The 18,315-nt window shown below is 36.5% G+C and overlaps 1 protein-coding gene across 5 annotated transcripts in view; it reads right to left on the bottom strand.

The window, feature by feature from the left end:
- Positions 1–1,207: 1,207 nt before the first annotated feature.
- Positions 1,208–18,315, bottom strand: part of dnmt3bb.1 (DNA (cytosine-5-)-methyltransferase 3 beta, duplicate b.1) — a 49,126-nt gene continuing 32,018 nt past the window's right edge. For 4 of the 5 annotated variants that reach the window (XM_082146453.1, XM_082146452.1, XM_082146455.1 and 1 more), the window contains 13 exons: positions 16,428–16,568; positions 15,042–15,086; positions 13,829–13,908; positions 13,392–13,504; positions 10,896–11,079; positions 10,721–10,805; positions 10,098–10,243; positions 8,596–8,686; positions 7,605–7,753; positions 7,435–7,520; positions 7,216–7,285; positions 6,965–7,086; positions 1,208–3,085 (listed from right to left, as the gene is read on the bottom strand). In XM_082146453.1, coding sequence (XP_082002579.1) covers positions 2,944–3,085; positions 6,965–7,086; positions 7,216–7,285; positions 7,435–7,520; positions 7,605–7,753; positions 8,596–8,686; positions 10,098–10,243; positions 10,721–10,805; positions 10,896–11,079; positions 13,392–13,504; positions 13,829–13,908; positions 15,042–15,086; positions 16,428–16,568 — 1,454 coding nt within the window. In that variant the 3' untranslated portion in view covers positions 1,208–2,943. The remainder of the gene's footprint in view (positions 3,086–6,964; positions 7,087–7,215; positions 7,286–7,434; positions 7,521–7,604; positions 7,754–8,595; positions 8,687–10,097; positions 10,244–10,720; positions 10,806–10,895; positions 11,080–13,391; positions 13,505–13,828; positions 13,909–15,041; positions 15,087–16,427; positions 16,569–18,315) is intronic. The other variant, XM_082146456.1, reaches the window with a different exon arrangement.

Here is an 18,315-nt window from a genome sequence, read left to right as displayed (position 1 = left end):
TATCAAACCTCCAACAAATCATATTTTCCCACCTCAGGCAATAAAGACTTTTATTATTTATTATACAGCTCATGTGTCCCTCATAACAATTTAATAATAACTACAAATGTAACATTTATGATAATTTACACATTTTCATGGGAATGAAGTTTAAAATAGAGTAATTGTTAGACTGTGGTCTCTTTTTGTAAAAAAAAATTCAATTTAAAACCAAAATGTTTAGTCCTTAACATGTCGGGTGGTAATCAGCAAGAAATGCTTTCATTTTTAATTGTATCTCCCACATTAAATTAAATGTCCCCAAAATATCCCCAACTGAGCAAGCCAAAGTAACAGTCGGTTCCTTGCCACTGTTGCCTTTGGCTTGCTCAGTTGGGGATATTTAATTTAATTTGATCAATCAATAAATTCCACTAGAAACAAACCTTGTTGTATTATTTTAATTTAATACTGTGAAGCTGCTTTGATACAATCTGTATTGTGAAAAGTGCTATACAAATATATTTGACTTGACATTGTATATACTTGTATATTCTTGTGGATTAAAATAAAAATATGAAAAATGAATGTCCATCTTTATTTTATGTGATGGGTTTGAGATGTTAAGCTTGACAGTACTCTCCCTGACTAAAATACGCCTAAAAAATATGAATAAAAAGTAGGATACTACTTACCATCTTCTGCACCACTGTTAAAGAGACCTGAATGATGTCATTTCTGGTACACATGGGTGAAGTCTAAATTATTATGGGCGGCGAATGGTTGGAGGACGGGGTTGAGTTCAGACTGAGGGACATGACTTCATAGTCTGTTTTTTATAAAATATATATATATTTTTAGGATTGTTCTCACTAGAAAGTAAATAAATACAATATTGTCAAAAAATCATAGATACTGTGCACATTTTGTTAAATATTTTCAAAGTACAAATTCAGTGAAATGCCTCAGGGACATGACACAATGCTTGAAATTTAAAGTAAATTAAAGACATTATTTATGCAAAAAAATTATTTAAATGCAATAATTATTTTTATTCATTATAATGGACATACCAAATTATTGCGAAAAGCTTTTAACATTTCATTTTGGTGAACCACCACTTTAAAAAGTCTGGGGGACGGAAATATTACACAATCCCAGGAATGACTCATATATGATTGCCAGTCATAACCACATCATTAAAATCAAGCAGTATAGACAAAACACAATCTTTGGAGTCTGTCTTTATTGGTTTTGTTTAGGATACTAACATTTTTTGGTTACTTTTTTTTTGTTTTATACCATAAGTCCCAAAAGAAAAATAAATTGTATACAAAAACTATCAGAAAGAAGTATAAAAAATAAAAGTAAATATAAATTGACTGTATAAAAGCACTGTTAATGTTCAAAAGTATAGATTAACATGTTCATTATGTTACCAAATAAACAAGTAAAAAGACAGCGTTATACATCAAATTTAAAGATCTACTAAGCAAAATATTAGATCTATGATATCAATATTGTGTTTACACTACAACAACAAAAAAACTTAAAGAAAACACAATGACAGTTAGCTATTTGTGCTGTTTTACATACATTTTTGCCTGTCAAGATGTTTACAGAACAAATGAGTGTAATTTACATGCAATATCTAAACAATGAGTTCCATGACTTATGCAGTATTAAAGGTTACTTTCCACTTCAAGCTCTGTCTTTGGACAGTAGTTTTCATTAAGCATATAATTAGACATATAAAACAGTTTGTGTTACAGCATTAGGTCTAATAAACAAAAGCAGAAATCTTCTTCTCAACCCTCGTATGGCAGGATGTGTCTGTTCTCTTCAAAAGGCACCACACATTACGTGTTTTAGAAAGATGAGGCATCGGTTTTAAGAATCAAAATGCTACAATGATACAATGCCTGATACAAAGTGTTTGTTATTGTATGTAGCAACAGTCAGTATAAAAACAACAGTGTTAAGTCAAATGAAAGGATCTATGCGAGATAAACCCATACAGAGCTGACATTTTACATCTACACCAGTCCCTCATCTTAGAGGTCAATCTAAAAAACAAGGTATAATATGGAAGCTCTAAAAATGTGTTGAAATGAGTTTAAGTTTGTAAACATTATTTTAAGGTTAAAATACAGTACACTGATCTCTATCTTGAGCAATAACTTGACACTAATTACTTGTCAAGAAAACAACTGTATAAGTTCAGCAGGCTAATGCCCTCAGGTTCTGCTAATAAAAACACCCTCCGGTTATACTGTTATTTGTGCAATGTTACAGAGGGAATGTAGGCCGTATGAAACACGAATGGGGAATCAAATCTTTTAATGCATCTCTCTAAATGCATTTGTAAGGGCTCACAGCTTGGTGTTTAAGTTTGCATTGATAAGTTTGCATCAAGTATTTTTCTCACACCAACAATACCATTTGAAATGTGTCACATGCAAGTGTACTAAATCTATGCCATGATAAGAAAACTGCACATTTGTGCATTTCTTAGCAAAATAAGATTTGTAAGATACTGTAAAATGTTTTGTTCAATTTAAAATAATAAGTTTTAGATTGTAAGGCATTTTTGTATTCTTTTTTTTCCCATGAGAAGAAATGCTAACTGCATGTCAAGACGAACCCTGGCAGTTTCAAAGACCTTGACAGGCACATCAATCTCAAAAAACGTCTAGTACAAAAGCTAACTGTGTTTTTACTAAGCGACGCTCTAAGTGTCACAGCACAGTGTCTACCTTGAGTTTGGTCTGATGGTCAAGGGCAAGGCTACCTTCATCCTGAAGTCAGCCCAACTTCTCAGCTTATCTTTCCAAATCTGAGATTGTCTTATAAAATCAGAGACTAGCTGCTCTCCAAGAGCTCCTTATTGAGGACATTTGGTTTTGTACTTTGTTATTGTGTTTGTTGTGTGACTTTGGACTAACTGAACATGGACTACGTGTGTTATTCACATGCAAAGTAGTCCTTCAAAGGAGCGAACAGGTGACGGATTACAGGGACACTCCAAGACCGTCCCAGCAACTTCTGTCTGGCGCCACGGCCCATGTTAGAAACATCCGTGTAGTGGACAGGAAAGCCAAAAATCCTGACAAGAGAAAGATACATTTTTGGGTTAAAAACATGATGCTATTTTTTTGTCCGGATCTATTAATTTATATAAAAAATACATATTAACTGACATGAATTCACAATTTAATTCAGTGTAAACTTATTTGGCTACTTTTGAAGGGGCATAAAGTAAAAACTAATAGGATGATACAACTGTCCTAATATAATGAATGGAAAAGACTCATTGAAATAAAGAAATTCTTGAAAAGAAAGATTATTGTCACATTTTGAGTTCACTTTTAGAGTTTGTTTTTGATCTGGGGCCTGTACCATGATGGTAGTTCAACAAACTCTGGGTTGCAGGATTAGCTTCGAGTTGACAAAACCAAACCAATCAAACCAGGCTTTGTTGGTACCATGATGCTGAAAACCCAGGGTTGGCGCAAACTAAACTGAAACATACCTGGCAAGCCACCTAAACCGGCTTCATGGTATAGGCCCCTGTTCTGTTCATGTCTTTGTTTCTAGGTTGGTTTTCGGTTCGTTTATTAGCTCAGTTCTCACCCTTTCCCAGCCTGTTTGTCACCATGGTCACTGATTGGTTTAGGTCTGTTCAGGTGTGTTTAGTTAATTAGCCCCTGTCTATTTATGCCCTGTGTTTCTTTCAGCTCGTCAGTTCTATGTTGTGGTATGTTGGTTGTTCTGTTCATGGGCCTGTTATTCCTGAGCAGAGTCCTGCAACGGGTCGGGTACCCGCATAAAAGTGTCTAAAACGGGTTGATTGCGACATTCCTAAAATTCACGGGCGGGGATGCGGGGCGGATAATGAACTCCTTGCGGGCGGGTAGCGGATGAAAAATATGTGCAATATTTGTATGTCTAAATTACCATTACACATACGCAAATATGTGTTTTAGTCAGGCCATCCTTAAAAATATTCTTGTTTGATAAAAAATTACTAAAATGACTAAATTTACCTATTAATTATTAATGGTATATGTAAAATATTTTAAGAACTATATGATTTTCTCTTTATCTTTTGTTGATTGAATTAACATTAAGGAGTCAGAAAGCAGCAGGTTTAGGCTCCTGGCACTTTCAAGAACTAATGCAAGGATCCAATGATGCACATCCGATTATCTCCCAATTGTTTACTTTCACTTAAGACATAACCAACTGTTTAAATGAATACTCACCAAAACTGGCATTTATATATTTGTGTATTTGTCTTTTCAGGCGCGATAAAACATGAAATAACTCAATTCAGTATTTGTATGCTGTGAGGGGGCTTTGTGTGTGTGCTGCACACAGAAAACTGCATCTTGTGCATGAATAATTAAAAATGTTGTTGTTTAAATTGGCAAAACACGGGCAAATGCATGATAAACATTTAATCAGTTCCTTCAACTGTCCCGAGCCATTGAGCAATCGTGATTTTCGAGCTCTGTATTGTATTGTAAATTAGGGGTCGACCGATTAATCGGTCGGACGATTAATCGGCCGATTTTTTGAATTTTTTAACATAATCGGCATCGGCCAATATCCAGTATATCAAGCCGATTATTAGGCGGGCGCATCTGTGGGCAGCCTAGTGTTGTTGTTGTTGTGGAACACGTGTTCGACGCACGCTGCGTCTAGAGTCATTCTCCAGCAGAGTGAGCAGACCTCATCCAGTGCCTAAGGAAGGAGCTAAGTTCCTTGGAGAAAACTCCTTTATATTTAATTAAAACCTTTTGATATGTTACTGCCAACTTCGAGAAAAAATATGAATAGGCGACATGACGTTCGGCTACTTTGGATATTGATAGCGTAGTTGAGGTTGCATTATCACAGCAGAAGGGTTGCTATCATGTCAAAATAAGTAAGCAAGAATTTTGCAATTACAAACAGAGAATCTGATACTTTTATTTGTTCTGTTTTGTGTGTCTTATATTTGAGAGGGTTGTCACTCAATGCAGAGAAATAAGTAATAAAAAAGTGACCATAGGTTAGTGAAGGGCTGGCTTTGCTTTTCTAGCGTCGTCGCTAGGGTTGGGTAGCTACAGACAGACCCGGTGCTAATACGGCACTGGTGCCTTAACGACCGTTATTTACCGGACCAAATATCAATGTGGATTTCTGTGCTTCATTTCGGTGCTACTGTTATGCCTGTGCTTCTCTTGGATGCTCTGAAAACGGACGTTAGAAACGTGACGCTAGTCAGCTGTTAACTTTAGCATACTAGTAGCTGGATTAAACACGGTTAAAATGTTGGCCAAACAGTGTAATGTGTGACTGTATTTCACTGTAGACTAGGGGTGGAACGGTACATGTATTCGTATTGAACCGAAACGGTACGGGCGTCACGGTTCGGTGTATAAATTTACACGGAGAATACATGGTATAAAAATAAATAAAACTCGCGTGCAAATTAATTCATGTAATGCGTACTGTTAGATACGCGGGTTCTTTGGGGACACCTAATCTGTAGCCCCGCTTTAGCTCTGAAGCAGGTTGCGATCATAGACTGTAAAAAATAGGCTGCGATGTAAAGATTGCATTGCTGGAATATGGTGTGTGGGAGAGGGAGAGGGAGAGGGAGAGAGGGGCGCGGGTGCGGGCGCGATCGAAAAGTCGCGTGTGTTTAAAGTCGCAAAGTGTTTACTTATATTTGTGTGTGTGTGTGTGTGTGTGTGTGTGTGTGTGTGTGTGAGAGAGGCGCGGATGCGATCGAACAGTGGAAACATAAAAACATACTCTGTCATTTTGTTTATAAAAGACATCATTCAAACTGCAAAGTGTTTAAGTTACTGTTAATTAAAATTTTAAGGAAAACAAATATATTAGTCTGAAATGTAGCAAATAAATTTTCAATTCATTCAGGTACAATTACCAAACATATCTCAAGGTCACAACAAGTGCAGATTGGTCAAGTGTTCAATAAATGTTTTTGTTGAGAAATCTTGTCGATCTTAAGTAATAATTTGTGTTATATTTTATCTTTCAAATAGAGGTTAAAAACAAGCACATAATCGGTCAAATATCGGCCAAAATAAATCGGCAGCATTAATCGGCCATCGGCCGACCCGGATTTCAAAAGATCGGCATCGGCATCGGCCTGAAAAAAACCATATCGGTCGACCTCTATTGTAAATTTCTTTGTGTTATCCCAGAGATTGTTACGTCGTTCCGCACGGTGTACAAATGGTCTTGTTTTCCTTGACATCAAATGTGAAATTTATACATGTCTGTTTTTCTTTTTCTCACAGATGTTGACATTTTTAATCATTTTATAAGACATGCAGCAATGCTATTATCCCGCCGGGTAGATCGGTATGTTACCATTGAAATCTGCGCATCTAATCTCCCTCATTGGGATTGAGATATAGATTTTCATAACAAACTTTCTTTTTTCGTCAGTGAAATGTTGATGAAAACTATGATAAATTATTTTTCAACAAAATTAGAATTTTGAGTCATAACCTTTAAATGTTTGTTGAATTAAAAGGTTTTTCAAAACCATATGAAGTCAACATGAATACAAAAAGTTAATTTCTAAGAACTAGGGGTGTGCGATATCACGACTATTGATCGTGGGCGACTACAGCGCACATTCTATCATTTGCAGTTCTGGTGCCTCCGTCTGTATTTGCAAAGAAAATAATGACAATGATTTTTATCTTTGCCACTTGGCCTAAATGTCTGTCATTCTTTTTTTATTTTATATTTTGTTACCTTGTAAGGCTTTGTTTTTAAAATAGGGACATTAGTTTGGCTGTAATGTTCAGTCACTTGCAAAATAGTAAAACCAACATGAAAACGAACCCTGATAAAATCGTGAATCTTGATTTTCCTGAAAATCGTGATAAGATATTCTTTCCCTACTAAGAATTTGACTTTTAATATTTTTGATATTATCTGGCTGTTGCGAACACACCTCTCAAGCTCTGTGCACCACAGGATGTCCTCTTTGCCATTCATCATGACGACAGGGAAGTGTTGGTCTTTGCCCTGTTTGATGGAGTTGGACCGTGTTGTGATGGTACGCACCTTACCAAACTAAAGACAAAGAGAGTTAAGAGACTATGCTTGACACGACCCGCTCAAGGTCATGAATAAAGTAAATCAATAAAGGCCTCACAGGTTTACATTTTCACCAGAGCCTTTCATAGATGGAAAATAAGTTACCTTGGCAACACGGCCATGTTCCAAACAGTCTTGAAGTTCTAATTTATCCATCCCAGTGGCACACAGAGGCCTGAAGGAAAGCACCTTCATTTCAAAATTGCATATAGTACATATATCGCTTTTTAATTTGTATTAAAATTCTGACTAAAAAGGTTTAGAAATGTTGTCTGGAGACTATTTAGAGAAAGAGAAAGGTGGGGTAGATGAGATGACAAATACCTCTTCATTCCTGGCAGGTTACCCCAGAAATAACGTGCCCTGTGAGCAGCTGATACCTCGATAGCGTCAATCATCACTGGATTGCACTAGAGATACACACAAACAAATTGAAATGAGAAACTACCAGATCAATCCATCTCCAACAACAACAGCCATGAAGAAACTCAAACCTCCAGGAATCGTGAGATGTCTCTCTTATCGTTGACGCTCATGGCGACCACATTCTCAAACATCCAGAAGAAAGGTCGGTCTTCCCCTTCCTTTGGTTTTGCTTCACTCAAAAGACGGTAGAACTCAAAAAACAGGCGCCCAGTCCCCTCTAAACACAATATAATAAAGAAAACATAATAAAAAATAAAGTCTTACATATTTACTATAGCCGCTGTACCACCATCAGGCCAAACGGTTCTAAGAACGGTAAGGAACGGTTGTGCTTATATTTCCACTTGAGCTCGGCGTGTAGTGACGTTGCCAGTCAGGATTGGTCACTTGTCTGGCGTCCGACCACCAGTTTCTCTGTACCTGGCTAAACATGCTATTCTATTGTTCTATCACAATAGAAATATCTGGTCATCCTCCATAACATGGTTGCTATTTACATCTCAAGCCTCTGTAAACTCTTGCACATTTATATTACATTCCAAAGAGCGGCCGTTATCAGCCCCACAGTGGAAAAGGAAACCATATCCTTACCGGCTGGGCTGGACCGGCACATAATTTAACAGTTAAGCAACAAGAATGGTTTGGCCCGATGGTGGAAAAGCGTCTTATGTTAGTCTAAGTCAGTTTTCTCATTCATCTTCAATCTTGCTAAAACGATATGTGTGATGGCTTAGAAAATAATAGCACAATAGCACAACTGCACTTAACAGGCTGCATACATTTTTACATTATTCATGTCCGTCTCGCAACCCTACAAGGGATAAGCAGTTTGGAGAATGGATGGATTCATGTCCATAGCACAAAACATGATGACTTTAACATAAAACACTTTTTAATAAAAACACACTGCCATAGATTGGATTGTAAACACACCACAAAAATAATTCAGCATGTGACATAAAACAGCATGTTATCATAAAAAATTATAGAATCTACAAGGGGTTTGTATGGGAGGATGAAAGATAACCTTAATAATATTCATAAGTTTTACTGTCTTACCGTACAGGCCTTTCCTAGCAGGGTTGACAATTGAAAGGTCATTACAGGGACTTCCACCAATCACCAAGTCAAAGGGCCCCCATTCAGCAATCTGAGCAACAGAACAGCACCATCTAGTGTTAGCACAGCTACACTGCACATTCACCTTTTTAACAGTTAATAAGTTATCATTAAAAATCAATCCCCTCATGAAGAAAATGAAAGGGATTTTGAATCAAGGAATATGACTTTTTCACTCTAATCCCAGCTAACAAAAATATGTTCTAAGAACTTTTTGCAAATGTTTATATTAATATTATGAAAATGTTATAACTGAATGTTCTCTGAACATTCAAAACGAAAAAATGTTTTTTTCTAGGTTACGCAAACTTTAAGGAAACATTCCTTTCGATAATTTTGCAAACATAATAGAAGCGTTACTTTTTAATGTTCTTTGAATATTCTTAAACAAGTTTAGATTTAAAAAAAAGTTAGATGAACTTCCAACTAAAATGTTTCAGAAAAAACCTTCCATGAACAATGTATACATAACATTTGTGTGCTAACGTTTTAAGAACATTATTAAAAACCAGATAACTTTGAACAAACTTTCTATTAATGACATTTGAAGAAAGTTTGTTCATAACTTTGGGAGAACCCTGCTAGAATGTTAGCCAAAGTTAGCGTGAGTTGATAAGGAAACTCCCTGACCACATACGAGTAATTTGGTGTAATATCCAGTCACTGGGGTCTTAAATGCCATTAAATTAGGCATTCCAGATGTTCTGCTAAAGGAAACTGTGGGAATGGTGTGTATACGTCTTTACCCTTGGCACATCTGCATGTGCCAGTGCGAGAGCATATCTGCAGCTGGACTCTTTTCAGGCCTTCTCATTCTTTCAGTGTTTCATAAATAACCCAACCCAGGGCCCCCAAACCCCCCTCCAATATATCCCTTCTCTCTTTTCTTCTGCGACAAGAGCCCTTTCATGCATCCCTCTCTGCGATCCCGCCCAATCCAGCCTCGCAACAACAATGGGTGAGTGAATGAGTGATTGAATGGGAGGGTGAGGGGGTGAATGGATGAATTGAGGAGAGGGGATTTAGGAAGGGAGAAAGCGCCTTTGTGTTCCGTCACTGAGGCTTAAGACAACTTGCAGCTCTCTGTGTGTGTCTGAGCATTTGAATGTGAGGTGGAGAGATAATAGAAGCCAAACAGAAACTTGGAGGAGTGACGACAAAGACCAGACTCAGGTGAGGCCATTACCCTTATCAAGTGCTGTTGAAACAAGCAACATGCTACTAAACAAATAACCTTGGGCCAGGTGCGTGTAGCCTGTGTAGGCACCAATCGGTCTATACACATTCAGAGTCAAATGAAACAGCTGAAGGTCTGAGTCTTACTAGGTTAATATGAAAGCTGATTATGTAAAAACAGCCATAAAAGACCTAATAAAATCATTAAATGATCTACAGTGAAAACGTCAAATATAGCAGCCAGAAACAGAAAACTGTCAACTCACATTTTTTCTGGTGATGTTGCGAACGTCGTGCACATACTGGATTTTTCCTTCATGCCGGACAACTCCCACTGAAATTGAGTCCTCACATATTTCTGATGCAATGTACAAATCAACATTGAAGCCCAAGTCCCGAAGCACCAGATAACCTGCAAATTAACATTAAAACATTCATAGTAACTTTAAATTCCAATAATCATAATCATTAGTGTCCATACGTAGTTCTGGCCACACATCACAACTTTATGTACTTCGAAAGTCTCACAGACAGACAGATAGACAGATAGATAGATGGATAGATAGGCCTCAATATGACTTATAATACTTAAAAATAAGACAAAACAAGCATTAAAATAAACTAAAACATGTAAAACTCAAGATATCCTTATTTTAATTCACCCCCTTTTTGAAGAACTAGTGTTCCCACTGTCTGGAACAATGAATATATGACGAATCCTAATTTTAAAAGCATTATTTCTAGACCTAGTAAAGGAAAAATCTTGTAATTTAAAAATATTTTATCAGGTAGTCACATATTATACAAATTATTGACATCTGTGAATCACTGATGGTGTAAATTTCCCCAGAAAAGGTGAATATAGAATCTAAAGAAACATCATATTGACCTGTCGCAATGCCATCAAACAGTGAGAGGACTCTGATTGGACGTCTCTGCTCTGCTGGGACTGCAGGGTAACTTTTTGGACTTTCCTGGAAGAAAAGAAAGTAAATATGTCGTATAGTTAAACAGCTTTGCAAACAGAGAATTTCCCTCTCTGTAAAAGTTCACGTGAGACTCACAAACTCCTGTCCATTGTCATTGACGAAGAACTCTTGTAGTTTCAGGCTCCAGTCGTGGCGTTTCTTTAACACACCGTACTGTTGCAGCGGTTGACACATGTAGCAGCGCCATGGGTCCAGATCACGGGCACTGTTGGCCGCTCCTGCTCCCACTAATATATCCAGACAGTCCACACAGAAACACCTGCGGGCAAAGACACTGATCAAAGACAGCCTTTAAAAAGGCAAATGAAACCGACAGTGTTAAAGGTGAAGTGTACCTTTTTCTACTATTTGAGTTTAATATGTAAGCCATTTGTAGGGTGAAACACTTTTAAACAATGCATTTTATTTGAGTGGCCTGACGTGAATTTGAAGAGCCAGGGCTTAAAAAAAAACTGTAAAAATTCAATACAAAGTACAGCGCCTCAACATCACAGAGTAATTATGATTATAATTAGATTATGAGTAAAAACTACTCAAAATAATGTTTTTATTGCTGTCGTGTTCTTATATTTGACATTATTTGTTTTAAGGGGAGACACCCCAGGTGAATAGGAAAATAAAATTAACTAATAGATATCAGCATGAAACTTCCCCAGTTGATTACTGACATTAAGACAAATATCTTTTTGTATTACAAGTTTTTAGAATATTTATGTTTAAATATGCAAATTAGGTATTATCTCATTAAGAATGTGCTAATTTACATATATTTCCAGAAGAGAAATCTGAACATTGGATAAAGCCAGATTCAAAATTCTTGTTTCATTTTGTTGACATATTAGAGTCAATGGTTTTTACAGAGGGGATTTTGGATATCTCTTTTTATCACTCCATTAATCAGAAAAGACTGTCAACAGCCAAAAAAATCCAGTTTCTCCCCGTTTTTAGGTATAAAATGTTGTATAAATCGAGAAAATTTAGAAAACGGCCTTTAAAGATTTGTATTGTAAAAATTCTTACTTTTTTAGTGGAAAAATATCAAAAATATCTTATCAAATCATTAGAAATCAACAATACAAACCACCTAAAACACATCAAAACTTATATAACATAGCATTTATGGCCTTCAACTGAACAGAACCCCAGTGAAAAACAGTCAAAATCACTCTGGAAATGTCAGAGCACGTCACATGATGCATCTGAACGAATCATGTTGTCAGAAATTAGATTTCGTTTTTAGAGTTAAATGCCTCATTATACTTTCACGATTGGTTGCTGATAAAAAGGAAATGACCATATTTGGATCCGACAGCATTGTACAGGAGAGAGAGAGCTTTCCAACGGTATATGTGATGATGACAGCGATTGCAGAGCAGCGGGATGATTTAGAACGCCAACTTTTGTTGAATTTAGGAGAAATCTACAGACGCAAATAGACAAAGTGTAGTAAAATAAAGACCTAAATGTGTATTTTGGACTTTTTTCCACCACAAGTCTGAAAGAAGACATGTTATTGAAGACAAATAGTCCAAAATCTCAAAATTGACCAGTGAAAAAAAACACAATGTTTTTGCCTGCCGTGTCTCCCCTTAAATGTAATTTTACATTGTCAAGTGATTTTAATTCAACTTGGGTTGTGATGAAGGTGTACTGACTACCCTAGTGAAAAATAAATATACCAAAATGTTACTATTATTATTATACATTTTATTTATAGGCGCCTTACAAACACAATAAAACAATCAACATTAAACAAATACTCATTATTACAGCCTGGATACAAGTATTAAAGTATAAAAGTAATCACATAAAAGCCTGCCTAAAAAGATGGGTCTTAAGGTGAGATTTAAAAACACGAAGACTTTCACTGTTTTGCAAATCCTGTGGCAGCAAGTTGCATAAATAAGGAGCTGCATGACAAAAGGCTCGGGACCCCATAGAAGTAGTGCGAGTTTGAGGAAGAATAAGAGTGAGTGCAGAAGATGATCTTTAAGTACGAGTAGGAGTGTTGATATGAAGAAGGTCAGATAAGTATGAAGGGGCAAGATTATTGAGTGGCTTGTAATTAAGAAGAATTTTAAAATCAATATGAGAATTAACCAAAAGCCAATGCAAGTGTTGTAATATAATATAATGTGTTCAGGTAGAGGAGTTCTGCAGATAATTCAAGCAGCGGAGTTCTGTACTAGCTGGAGTTTGTAGAGAAGCTTTGAAGGCAGTCCATATAAAAAGTGTTACAGTAATGAATACAGGAAGTGACTAAAGCATGATCAAGAATCGCAGTGCTCTTTACTGAGAGAGCCGGACGAACTCGGTTAATATTAAGTATGTGGAAATGCAGAGTGAATGACACTGTTTAAATGTGCTTCGAATGATAAAGTACTGTCAAAGATGACCCCCAAACTTTGAACTTGTTTGAGCTTGTAAGTTATGAATATTCACAGATGAACACTGGGTTGGGGGCGGTTATGGAAGTGAAGTGTGACAAAATTCCAAGAATGGAATGAAATGCGAGATTGAGTGAGAGATTGCGGGACAAAAATGAGTTTGTGAGAAGCATGAGTTTCGTACCTGCAGCAGTTGGCGTTTCCACAGAGCAGCACCTCTCTGCCGCCACAGCACACGGTGCAGTACGACTGGTAGCCATCGTCATCGTACATGTAGGAGATCTCTAAATAAACATCCTGACACATTCACAAATAAAAACATGTGTAAATAACTTAAATAGCTAAGCCTTCTACACAGAGTCCCTGTTTGCAGCAATGTATCGTGTTGCTGCAAATAGTGTAATAGGATAATGCAGCGATGATGGAAATTATCCGTGGCACTTCCTTTGTCCCCCTAAGGTAATCGATAGATACACTGGTGTCCAGGTGTTAGGATCGAGTGCTATTTTTTGACAATTTTATGAGCAATCATGTCAGCGCGTGTTGGAGAACCATGTTCCCAGCCTCTCAAGTTGTGTTGTGTTCTGTTTTGAGAATGTGGAGAACAAGGTCAACTCTTACCTTGCATGTTAGGCAAAGGCCTCCTTCAAACAGCGGGTGGAAGGTCGCCACTCTCATCTTTCCACAAGAGAGGCAGAACTCTGAAACAGGGAAGCAAACATATTGAGGTGGCTGAGTCAAAATACCAGAGTAACTTATTCTTGGAAGCATCCGTAAGAATGGGCTGAAAATGATTAACCAATGAGAAGCGTTTTTCTTCTCTGCATTTCTCCTCCTCTCTAGTTTGCTTCCTAATGTAGTTGTCCTACTAAACATGGTATTGTATATCACAAATATTGTTGGCTCTTTTACAAACTGCATTTTGTTCCTCTTTTGTAAGTCGCTTTGGATAAAAGCATCTGCTAAATGCATAAATGTATACTGTATCCAATAGTTTGCCATCGCTTTCCTGCAAATGTATGTTTATAAATATAACTGTGATGAAGTTACATTGTAACTATATATTTTCCAGCTATAACTGCAAATTAAAAACCCAGTGAATTATTTACAAATAATACTTATTTTCATGTTATTGGTAAAATGGCTGATTATTAAAATTGTATACACATTTGTCACGCACAAAAAAACATTAGAACTTAAAAAACTAAAATCTGTCATTTTAAAAGCTGCAAATGAAATTAGGCATCACAACATCATAATGTTCAGTATGAAAAATGAATATTTGGATATTGATTGGCTAAAAATTACATTACACAGTGTTATTAAATGTTCTGTGTTTTTAAAAGTTTACTTTAAGTGAGTGACAGATGACAGCAAAGGAAATCTAAATGTAAAAATAGAGGAAATTAGCATGAACAATTCTATATCTAACATCGACTGAGATCGATAAATTTAAAATCAACGTGGTACTGATATATTGTGCATCCATAAGAAAAATATATATATTTGTATTGACACATGCAAAAATATATTTGCTAAAAATAAAATGTATTTTATACAAGGCCATGGCTGCAATGCTGTTAGGGGTCATTCACACAGAACATGGTTTTGCATTTCACTGCACTTCTTTTCCATTGTTTCTATGTAAACATGCACTTTTGCAGTGCCCTGAACATGATATGGCGTTGTAAAAAGTTAAATGTAGTTCAACTTAAAAAAATGCATCTCTAGACCTGGCTTTTTTTTAAAGAAAAAAACCTGTTCTTTGTTCATGGATCCTTACGTGTTTTAATGGGTGAATGCATGGCTTGTAACAGGTTGCAACTCTACACACCTTCTATACTTCTGTGATTCTTCAAAACTTCATGGACCATTTGTTCTGAAAAGCAGATGAAATGGCAGTCATGAGCAACAAGTTGGAAATTCAAACACATTATAAGAGTTAAAGCTCAATGATGTCTTGTTCACATCAAATCCAATGCTACTAAATTGCGCAAAAGTATAAAATATCAGTTTTGGTACAGAAACTATGCACACAAAACACAATACTATATTTCAATTATTTATATGCCTGAATCAATTGTTCAGAATTTCAATGGGGGAAAAAAAGATACATTTTGAATATATTTTTATTTTTTTTATACTGTGTAAAGGAGCTCATAGAATTCACTGTTAATCTTGTCATACAAGATTTACAATAATTTGGCCATTTAGACATCAATTAAGTATCTGTATCATTTCAAAGGTTAGTTCACCAAAACATGTTGTTCCAAACCCATACGGTTTGATTACCTAGGCCTCGTTTACACTGCCAGTGAAATGTGACCCAATTCCGATTTTTTGCTCATATTATGTGACACAGATTGGATGTGTTGCCGTGTAAACAGGAAAAAAACGCATGCATTCGGATATTTTGAAATCGGTTTCAGGCCTCGTTCATATGTGGAAATAAATCAGATATGTCCCAATGCAAATGTCATGTGAACAGGCAGATCGGATTTTCTGAGGCATAAGGCTATTTTCGCGGTTTAATGACGAGAGAAAACCTGACGCGCATCTGCAAAGGGACGGATGGCCCACAAAACGTTGTGTCGTCGTAGGAGAGGAATGTGGACAAACGTTGACACAACATATCAAAGGTTGGCTTGCTCATCCTAAAATTTCGGACCCACTGCTCCTCGTTAAAGCCAATATTTAAACACAATATATTATGGTCCCACCAGTCCTGGGATCTCTCTCGCAGACAATAACTGAAGCATATGCGCAGGCTGCAATGATGGCACTTTTCATCCTCTTCCGCCTCACAATCATGATGATGTTTGGCGAAGTTCGCATTTATCGCAAAGCTAGCATCAAGCATATTTCGCGTTTGTCCATCTGTGCAAGAACCCCATTTAAGCATGCGCGATGTTTAGATAGTATGTCAAGTGTAAACACATGAATCGAATATGGGTCACAATTGAAAGAACGTGTAAACGGGCGGTCCAAAAAATCGGATATAGGCAACAAATCAGAATTGGGCATCAAGACCTGCAGTGTAAACGAGGCCCTAGACTTTAACAGAAATCTTTCAGGTTTGATACAAATCTGTGTTCAGAAGAGACTTATGGGATGAGTAAATGATGACAGAAATGCCATTTTTGGATGAACATCCCATTTGGAGTGCAACAATCGGTTGTCATCCATGAACATGAATAATATCCTTAGTGTAAGCTCTAACCTCTACTGTAGACGTCCTCAGTGCCAGGCTTGGCCTTACAGAGGCTGAGTCTAGCTTTTTTAGCAGAGGGGGGGAACTCCGGAGGGCTGGAGTCCTGCAGCACTGAGCTCTCTGAGGCCATGGGAAAAACACAATACTCAGCTGGAAGAGACACAAGTGCACTAATATTACTTACTGTTACAATCAAACATGCTCACAGATTGTGAATACTGTGTGTAACTACATTTATATTTCATAGATCAGGCACTTAGATAATGAAGCAACTTGCATTCGTACTGTGAGAACTACTTTAGCAGCTAGTTAGTAATTATCAAGAATGACCACATCACTACAGCATTTATTCATAAAATAAATAAAGAATTTTTTGGTAACAATTACTTTTAAACTGTTCATTTCTGCCAGAAAAATGCCCCAAAATAAATAAAAAAACCATCAAAATATATTATATTAATATAATAAATAATATATATTATTTAAATTAGTGCAAACTATAGATTATTTAATTATTTGTGCTGATTTAAATATAAATTATTAAAAACATTTATTAATTATCATAAATCATTAATCAGTTATTGTGTCCAGCCAGGTTAATTGAATTACTTCATGACAATTTAGACAAAAACATTGAGAAATTGACCACGATAAATACATCCATTAACATGCAGACAGAAAGCTGTTAGACTCTTCTGTTCCACATCTGTAATCGCTGTGGGAAAAAGCCAGCAGTCTACAAATCGTAAAGTAATTAGATAGGCTATTTCCTCTTTCTGATCCCACTGATAAGACCACAGTACAAGAGACTTCTGCTTGCTCATCTCTGCAGTGGTTTAAAAAACATTTTCAGTGTCTTGGTTCTAAACTCAAATACATCTGTAAACTCAAATTCAAGTATCCTTAGGTTTTACGGCCCAGTATCAACTATATGAAAACACAATGGTACAAATTCAAAAAATGTTTGATATGTTAGATATGTTTTAAACTAGGGATGTCAATTTTCACAAATTCCCATGATCGATCGTCGTTTAAATAAACGATCAATTAATCGATTAATCGTTAGCCTTAATACTGCGATATGCGTCTACTGCAGTGGCTATGACAGGGTCTGCAAATGCTGGTCAAAACGCTATGTTCCTCACCAAATCAATTAGAATGGTTTTAAATATAAATAAAGGGCTAGTAGGATTGTAAAATGTTTCGATGTGATTGATAATTAAATTAATTATTTAATAATCAAATATAACTACTAATACAACGTGTCACCAACGCCGCCTCATATGCGCTTAGAATGTGTGACTGTTGTGGACGCGCTCTTCCTGGAACAACCGCACGCGCTGAATGAATCTGCTACCGTTAAACTGGAGCACTTTGCTAGCACGTTATTTATCTAAAAGAAACGCATCCTATATGAGATTAATCAGATATATTCAAAATAAACATATTATTACAAATTATATCTGCACAAAATGACGCAAATTCATGCTCAAGTGAACTTGAACTAAGTTACGTGCCATTCATTCAGAACTACTCATGTTGTGGACGCGGTCTTCCTGGAGCAACGCGACACGGTAACTAAACCCAAATAATTCACAATGTTTTATTACAATATTGTTCTCTTTATAATGTTATGTAATATTACAGTCCCAATAGTCATTATTAGTCGTGCACTGCCCTTTGAGCTGCGCGCGCTGAAGCTGACGCTTTACTACAGAGTTAATTCTTAACCAAATGCATCCAATATGAGATCAATCAGATATAGATAGGCCTACAGAAAATAAACAGTATTACAACTTACATTTGCACAAAACAAAAGCCTGCGAATGCACACGCAAACTTATAGTCATGATGAAGGTGTAAAATGGTCCCAAACATAACTCCAGCGCGCTCGCTT

The sequence above is a fragment of the Leuciscus leuciscus genome (assembly GCF_965113295.1).
Source record: "Leuciscus leuciscus genome assembly, chromosome: 18".
Classification (NCBI taxonomy): Eukaryota; Metazoa; Chordata; class Actinopteri; order Cypriniformes; family Leuciscidae; genus Leuciscus; species Leuciscus leuciscus.
The sequence above is the reverse complement of the archived record's forward strand: the minus strand, read 5'-3'. Positions and strand labels throughout refer to the sequence as shown.